Here is an 8,293-nt window from a genome sequence, read left to right as displayed (position 1 = left end):
AGGCGCAGTAACTGTTCCTGAAGCTCTGGGGTTTAGAGATACCAGTGGCCGGGTGAATAAACCGGCGGTGGAAACTAGCAAAAAACGACTGGAAGATTGGTGGCTTAAAAGCAGAGAAGTGACATAATGTTAGTAATGTAGGAACAAAAGTTTGATAAATAGAATGATCAATAATTAAGATGTATGGAGAAAAATGAGCATGATAGCTACTGCTACCACCCCGTTTCAAAGGGGACGCTCCTATATTCCATTCATCCACTCCATATTTACCGCGCAGCATTTGAACGCTTAGTGCATTTGAATAACCCGCCTTTATTAGTTATGGTAAAGAAAAACTAGACGCTGACAAATCACTAATTTTACATTATACGTAAATTATTACATTATGTTGAATATTTTGTACAGTAGTTACTCTTGACAAGCAAGCAGCAACCAAAAAAACTTTATTTTGTTTTCTTTTTTTTGCTGCGGGATGTTGACTTGTTGAACGGCTGCATTAGATAGCTGCATAACGGCTGCTTGTGTCTGTTTTTTGTTGGCGTTGTTATTCTAGGCACTACATGGGGCACTATATCGTTGTATTGACGTCTGACGGCGTTTGTTTATGCGCGTTTGCACTTAGAAAAAACGCGGGCTCTGTCTTGCATTAATATCTGAATGTATTCGTTTGTGTGCATCTTCATAGTACTTGAAGTGTTCTACTTACTGTTCATGGGTGCTATTCTCCTTGACGTTTCATTACTCTGGCCTGCACGTGGGTAAGTCATTATGCATAGAATCGAGTTGAAGACGTTCGTCATTCGATCCTTTCCACCTACCGTTGCGCTGTTGCGACGAAATTAGTCATGTTACAACTTGCGTTACTTTCGCCTAATGTTCGACGATTTCGGCTGGTTTAGGTGCCGGTAGTCTGCTTCGGCTCTAGCGAGGTATGGTATGTTCATTCTCATCGCCGAAGGTACGGTGGCTAGAATACCGAAGGCTGCCTGTCTGCAAACTTTTATGACTGGTAGCTGCTAGACGTCCTAGTGACTTCCTAGATATATATAGCAACGCTCCCTAATTGCTACAGAATTCGGTTTGTAAAAAAAAGAAAAAAAAAAAGTGGATTACTTTAATTAAAGAGTGTGTTCTTTGCATCGTGAGCGTCATTCACGTACGAAAAGTGTGCATAAAGTGTGCATAGACGCATGCAACATATGCACTGACTCAGCCACATTTCTCATTCGTTAAAGAACCTCAGTTGGTCGAAATTTCCGGAGTCCTCCACTACGGCGTCTGTCATAGCCTGAGTTGCTTTGGGACGTTAAACACCACAAACCAACCAACCATCTTCTTTTCCTTTCTTCTCTACTCTCTCTCTTCTTCGTGATCCATCACGAAAATTCGTGATCCATCACTGCACTTCACGTCTGTCCATCTTGGCCCCACTTCCAGATGCACCTTCACGTTGCATTGTCGAGACTGCTCAATGATCAACAAAACTTGAGTCTGAAGTTGTAACCACATTAGGCGACAACTCATAACGATGCGTCTGGCAACACCGACGCCGTCACCTGTCGTTGCCGCTGGTGCGCCCCGCACGAAGTGACAGGACTCGGCAATAGAGCAACACGTTTTCAGTGTTGCTCTGTTACCGCCACCTCATCATTTCTCAAAAGGCATCATAGTTATGGTAGTATTCCTAAACAGCATAAGTACGATAAAAAAAAGCACTCATGAAAATTCTGGTAATGCATCATATTTCTATAGGACGCAGCTTAATGGTGCGCCAAACTATACACTGCAATGCAGACTTGCAAAAAGTGACTTTCTCGATCCCTGTCCTCTCGATAATTAACTATCTAGCCACACTCTCGTTTCTTGTCCTCTATTACCCTACCCAGCTTTCACTGAACTATTCACTTTACATGCATATGTATGCATTGATGTGCGGACGCTTCAATGCATACAAAAGAAATTTTACTTGCAAAAAAAGTCAGAACGGAAGTAGCGTACCCCCAAACCCTTCTTCAATTGGCTGCCTCGAGCTGCTTCCGGGCGACGGGTGAAATTTTCTAAAAACTCAGAACCTGAGCGACAGCGATGAGATGCAATACCTTGGCGGCCCTGAGCACATCGTATGGCATGTTGTCCCAAATTGTCACCTCATGCAGTTGGCTTTATAGTACCATCCACCACCCGAACTACTAGGTGACTCAGACTGGGATGCTGAGCACAACTGGCAACAATGTACGATGGGCTTCAGTGATGGAGTATTGGAGTATTCAAATGCTTGGAGTATTGGTGCGGTGCGGCGCGAGGACGTGCAGAACGCTTCAACGACTGGGATTGACGAGTGAGCCTGTTACTATGAACGTTTAGGTCATAGTTATTTGTGTTTTTTTCTTCGTTATAGAAATTTTTGGCTCCGCCGCGTCGCCAGGCCCTGGCGACTCGTTGCAAAAGGTACAGCCACCATCACCTTGATGCCGCTGCACGGGGGGAATCGTGTTTCAAAGTTTTTTCCTCTCCTCTGTAGAGGGTGCAAGCTGTTCAGTGTACTTGCTACTGAACTTCCTGGCTCACCATTGTCGTGTGCTTGGGGTACTGCATTGAGCCTAGAGATTGCTTTTCATGGAGTTAGCATAGGTGATCTCCCCTTGTGGAGACAGTTCGCACAGCTATCTCTGCTTCTTTCACCTTAATCTGAGCTGTTCCTCCAGGTTCACTGCAGATACGTGGGTCACATCTCTGTGGTGTACTTCAGGTAATTGGTACCTTTATTATAGTTAGCTGTTCGCATTTCTACCTCGTGAAAATTCGCACATGAGCCAGGTCGATTAGTCTTTGATGTGCCAGGTTGCTTGAAAAGAGGCGCATCGGTTGGCCCTCAAACATTGCTTTGGCCGCTGTGTCCCTTGCTGTGAACGTTGAGGTGCAACTTTTTAGATTCCCTCCACTGCAGTGAGGTTGTTTAGAAACCCTTCCACTAGTGGGCATTTAGCAGCCCCAGAAGCCAGTGTCTGTTGTAAATGGAGAAATTTGTGGGTACCAATTGCAAAACGCAATGCTGCATTTGCATATGGCAGAGCTGGTCCTGCCAGCATCTTCCAGAGGGCCCTTAGCACTTCATAGCAGTTGAATGCCCAAAGTGACCGGCAGCCCAACATGCTTGTAGAGGCTGTTTTCCCAAAAGGTATTCATTTTGTGTTGCCCAGTGTTGATTGCTCCTATGGACAGCTATACCAAGGTATTTGGCAAAATGCGCCTTATCAGTTGCATTGCCCTGAATCACTCAAATACAGCCACTCTGGATTGGGGCTAAAATTGAGTCGATGTATCCACTTTACTATAGAGTAGGGGTGTGTTGATATTGAAATATTGTATATGCATACGGGCAAGAAATACCTTTGAATACAGAATATCTTATTAGTGAAAAAAAAAAAGCTGCAAATTAGCAAGCATTGTCTGCCTTGTGTATTTCGTAATTCACATAGTGCGTTAATTAAACTAGAATTCGCAGAAATGTATATCTCACTGAAAAATTCAGCATAGATTTTATGCAGAATTCCGTTTTTTCTTTTTTTAAAGGAGGGACCTGCACGAAACCGGGTGGACCTATTCTATTGCTCTGAATACAGTAAACTGTGACTAATTTGGCCTTCAAAGGACCAGAAAAGCTTTACGAATTAACCAAAAGGTGGAGTAACTGAAACTTCCGAAAACTATTTGTAGCACAGTAATTTTGTCTGATGAATTCCAGCGCAATGGTTGTCTGCATCTGAGATGATACCCATCTGTAGTGCCTATTCACAAATCAGGTGATCGATCAATACTCTCCAATTACCGTCCTGTATCAATAACTAGCAGCTGTTGCAAAATTATAGAACCCATTCTGGCGGGTATCGTTAGGGATTTTCTCAGTGACACCTTTCCAACATGGATTCCGAAAAGGAATGTCAACAGTTACCCAACTTGTGTCAACTGTTCATGAATTATCCTCTGCCCTTGACAATTCCGGCCAAATGGACATAATGTTCTTGGATTTTGCCAAGGCCTTCGATACGGTCCCACACAATAAACTTATTCATAAATTGGAGCTAATATGTCTTCCACAATATATAGTTCAATGGATAGAGGCATACTTGGAAAAGAGGAGTCAGTTTGTTGAGGTGAATGGTGCCATTTCCGAATCACTGTGTGTCACTTTGGGTGTACCGCAGGGAAGCGTGTTGGGTCCATTACTGTTTCTTATATATATAAATGATTTGCCTGATGTTATTCCAAATTCTGTATCCATATGATTATTTGCAGATGATTGCATAGTGTTTAAGCAGATAAGGGAAACTTCTGATCATGGTATTCTTCAAGCCTCTTTGACAGCTATTGACAAATGGTGTGTGGATTGCAGCATGAAACTTAATGTCAAGAAAACTGTACTCCTACGTGTAACAAGGAAAAAACATTTTAGCCCATTTACGTATTCCCTACAAGGCTCCAATATTAAAGAAGTAGCAAGCCATAAGTATTTAGGGCTGACACTTACCAATCAATTGGACTGGTCACCGCATATCTCACAAATTTGTTCTTCGGCATTCTCGACAGTCTGCTTCCTAAAACGCAAACTTAATCGCGCCCCCTCTAATATCAAACTTTTGGCATACAACACATTCATCCGAACTAAGCTCGCGTACGCCTCTATCATTTGGGACCCTCACACAAAAAAGAACATAACTGCTCTTGAAATGATACAAAGGAAAGCAGTCAGGTTTATTTTCCACAAGTACAGCAGATCTGATTCTCCCACACAGCTGATGGTAGAAAACGACATCCCGCTCCTTTCAGTCCGCCGCAAAATGAACAGAATTTTGTTTCTTCGTAAGATTCTGTCACAGGAAGTTAATATTCCATTACCTAACTTTGTCCAACCTTCTACTGCCAGGCGAACACGACACACTAGGGAACATATGCTGCAACCTGTATTTGCCCGAACAAATTCATTTAAGTACAGTTTTTTGCCACGGACCATCTCTAATTGGAATTTGCTTCCAGAATTTCTTTTCCAAAGCAGTAATTTTAACAAGGCACTGGAAGGTCATTTGTTTGGTTAGGCTGGTCAACTTTTCAGTACTTTATATCTGTTTCCTTTGTTCATGCCGAATTGTGCTGTGTTATTGCCTATTTTTATTTGTTAGACTGTCAAATTTTTTAATAATTACTATTACTATTATGATTCCTTTTTTCTCGCCGAATTGTAGTGTGTATTGTATTTTTTGTTTTTTCTGTGTGTGATTGTTACCTGGTATGCCCCTCCTGCTTGGGCCATAAGGCCTGCAGTATTTTGAAATAAATAAATAAATAAATGTGAGAATGTTTTTCCTGGCTTCATCTCAGTTTGAGGATGCTTAACTGCGCAGTCCACACGGCCAAGCATTAATGAAGCACACGGAGCAGTGAAACTGGTGAATTCAAAACTTTTCGGTGCATCAGTAGTTTTTGAATATTAAAAAATTTGAAATATTGGCTTTTGGAAAACGAATCAAATAATAAATTTAGCTCATATTCAAAATTTTGAATATTTGCATGTGCCTGCCGTAGAGAAAATGTCTAGTAATTTTTTGCAGCTTGTGTGACGTCTCTTCGAAGGCAGCAAAGTCGCCATAAGTTGAGACTATTGCACACTGCGTGACGCTCCCTTTCTTTTGCAGATGTTCAAAAAGTATGACTGTGCTCGGCTGCCTCGAGCTGTCCCGTGAGTCCTGTGACGTACATCATTAGTAGCAAGGACGGCAGTCCACACACCTGACAAAGTCCTTTCGGGATGTCCAGGCAACTGGTTCTCTGATCAGCTCACTCAGCATGTCGCTTGACGCCAGCGCAGAGAGCTTGTAGGACGTCAATGCTGGGCTTCTCCAGGCCAAAATCTCCCAACAGGATCCACAAAAGGTCTGTCAATATCGTCATATTCTTTGATGTTGTAAAAAAGACTGTTATCTGCTGTGTGACCGCTATTCACCGTCGGGGCAAACAGGTTGTCCTCTATACATTGCCCAACCTGTAGTTTATCCTGGAGCACCCCAAAAGCATCTTCCTGTGGTCTCTACTTTTTGCCTGTAGTTTTCCGGATACCGTTTTTCCCTGATTTGCTTATAGAGCAGCTTCATCATCTTTATTCCCGAGTTCTCCAGGATCGTATTCCGTACTCTTTTATCCATGATGCGTCCTGCACCTTTGTCAGGCCCATAGCTTGGCTGTCACTCGGGTGTCCTCCTGGCTTTCACCCTTTTTCGTGCCGCTCATATTCCCATTTTCGTTTGAAAGGTGCTACTAGCAGGCCAGCCTCCAGCTTTCATTGCAGCCTTCCTTGCTCACTCCTTCCCTCCCTTGCCAATGACGTCACTGACTGCAGCATCTCCTGTTCTGTTCCTGTTCTGCCACTACTTTTACAAAATTGGGTTGCAGGCTGGCTCTATAACTGAATCATGCTCTAGGACCTCTTTTGTTGCGGTTTGGGTCAGGATTTGCTTCTCGGCCTTAACCCATCTCCAGAAATGCAGTGTGCTGACCTGCTGTCGACTGCTCCATCAGTTTGCAGTTAACTGTGTGAAGCAGTGATTGGAGCAAATGTTTATACACATGCCACTGTTGAAGTCCACTTCAGGTGTGTTATTGTTTGTTGAATATTGTATGTCTGCGAAATCTGCTAAATATACTATTTGGGAAGGTTCAAACTGCTATGTGCTACCATCGTGAAGTGGTGTTTCTGAGCAACCGAACAGGAATGGCATTATTTTAGTGGTGAGGCTAGTCATAGTCTGTCCTGCACATTTAAAGAGCTGTGTGCAAAGTCACAGACCAGGAGGGTGTAGGGCAGCCACTTAAATATTCCATTTGAACTTGCTCCTGACATTCCTACTGAGGTTAGCATTCTTTGAGGGCTGTGCAGAAAAGAACCAGTTGTCAGAAGCACAGTGTTTAACTCCTCGCTATACCTGTCCCATTTTCAAGAGCCCGGTTTTAACAGGCCTCTGATGTGACGGTGTCATAGTAAATGGTTCAGTGCATTTTTTCCTCTGTGTTTGCACCTATGTTCAAATGATCCCCCTCCCCCTCCCGTCTAACTGTTGTACTGCATCGAAAAAGCGGAGGCTTCAAGTGGTTGTTCTGCAAAATTTCTTCCCACATGTAAATTTTGTGTAGATTTGCTTGCCAACCGCAGACATGCTGCACTGGCCATGAAAGCGCTGACACTTCCTGCTGGCATGGCTTCAGTGAGTGCCTAATACACTGTGTGCATAGTGCTATAGCCAAAACATTACATTTTTATTTATTGTTTTTATTTTTTCAGGTCAGGAAACGCGCTAGGTGGGTAACTTCCCCTTGAAAAACACCTTGTTAACCAAAGAACGAAAAGCAGTCCACTAAGTCTGCTGCATGCTTGGATTAGTTTTAGCGTACCATGTACAGCGCGACCGCGAAAATTACTGCGACCCCGTCGCTGATCAATGTATGCGTGTGTTGTCGGCACATGCCAAATCCCACGAAGGCAGTCTCATTAGCTTTTGCAGTCGGGCTTCACACAGTGTGCTAGGTAATAATAATAATAATAATTGGTTCACAGGAAAGGAAAGGCACAGTTGTTCTGTGGACACCTGAACCGGGCTGTAAAGGAAGAGAGGAGGGTAGAAGTGAAAGTGGAAAAAGAGAAAGGGGTGCTGTAGTGGAGGGCTGAGGAGTAATTTCGACCACCTGAGGATCTTTAATGTTCGCTGACATCGCACAGTATACAACGCCTCTTCGTTTTGCCTCTCTTTGTACTGAAACATCAGTTGACTCTTTTTGTTTCCACAAAGAGCGCAAGGCGTCTCAGCACGGGACTTTTTGGTTGGAACGCAAGCATTGGGATGAGGCTGACGGAGTGTTTAGTGCACTGCTGTGGCAGCCCATGGCGTCTTACCTCCGTTTCGCTTCAGCGGCGCTCTCCTGTAATCGTGAAAATATCTCTTCTCGCAAATCTTTCTGAGCTTTTCACAGGAAGCTGGCCGAGAATCTGCTCCAGCGATGCCTTGACCTTTCACGGTTAACTGCTGCACGAGAAATGGGGCGCTGCCATTACAGAACCAAACTTGAATGAAGGCAATCTTAACAAGTGTTCCGCTAATTGTGCATGTGAAGGAAAGCATAAGAGATGTCATGGTGAGTAAACGTGTTGGGACCTAGACTCATGAAAAGGAGAAAATCGAAAGAACAATAGAGGGAGAAAGAGTGGCTATTGCGCAATCTTGTGCACAATGGGAACAACGCGTGAAGA

The 8,293-nt window shown here is 43.6% G+C and overlaps 1 protein-coding gene across 5 annotated transcripts in view; it reads left to right on the top strand.

The window, feature by feature from the left end:
* The first annotated feature begins 497 nt into the window (after positions 1–497).
* The window catches only part of LOC146177052 (THAP domain-containing protein 11-like), a 59,869-nt gene continuing 52,073 nt past the window's right edge, over positions 498–8,293 (top strand). For 2 of the 5 annotated variants that reach the window (XR_014701602.1, XM_084583074.1), the window contains exons 1-2: positions 498–758; positions 5,691–5,928. Coding sequence is in view for 4 of the 5 variants with exons in the window: in XM_084583074.1 (XP_084439200.1) it covers positions 5,882–5,928 (47 nt within the window). In the remaining variant the exon portion in view is untranslated. Of the gene's footprint in view, positions 759–3,487; positions 3,683–5,690; positions 5,929–8,293 lie in introns of those variants that run through there. The other 3 variants (XM_084583076.1, XM_084583077.1, XM_084583075.1) reach the window with 3 other exon arrangements.

This window comes from Amblyomma maculatum, chromosome 10 (genome assembly GCF_055883805.1).
Source record: "Amblyomma maculatum isolate TAMU_Amacu chromosome 10, ASM5588380v1, whole genome shotgun sequence".
NCBI classification, from domain to species: domain Eukaryota; kingdom Metazoa; phylum Arthropoda; class Arachnida; order Ixodida; family Ixodidae; genus Amblyomma; species Amblyomma maculatum.
This window is presented reverse-complemented; position numbering and strand designations above follow the sequence as displayed.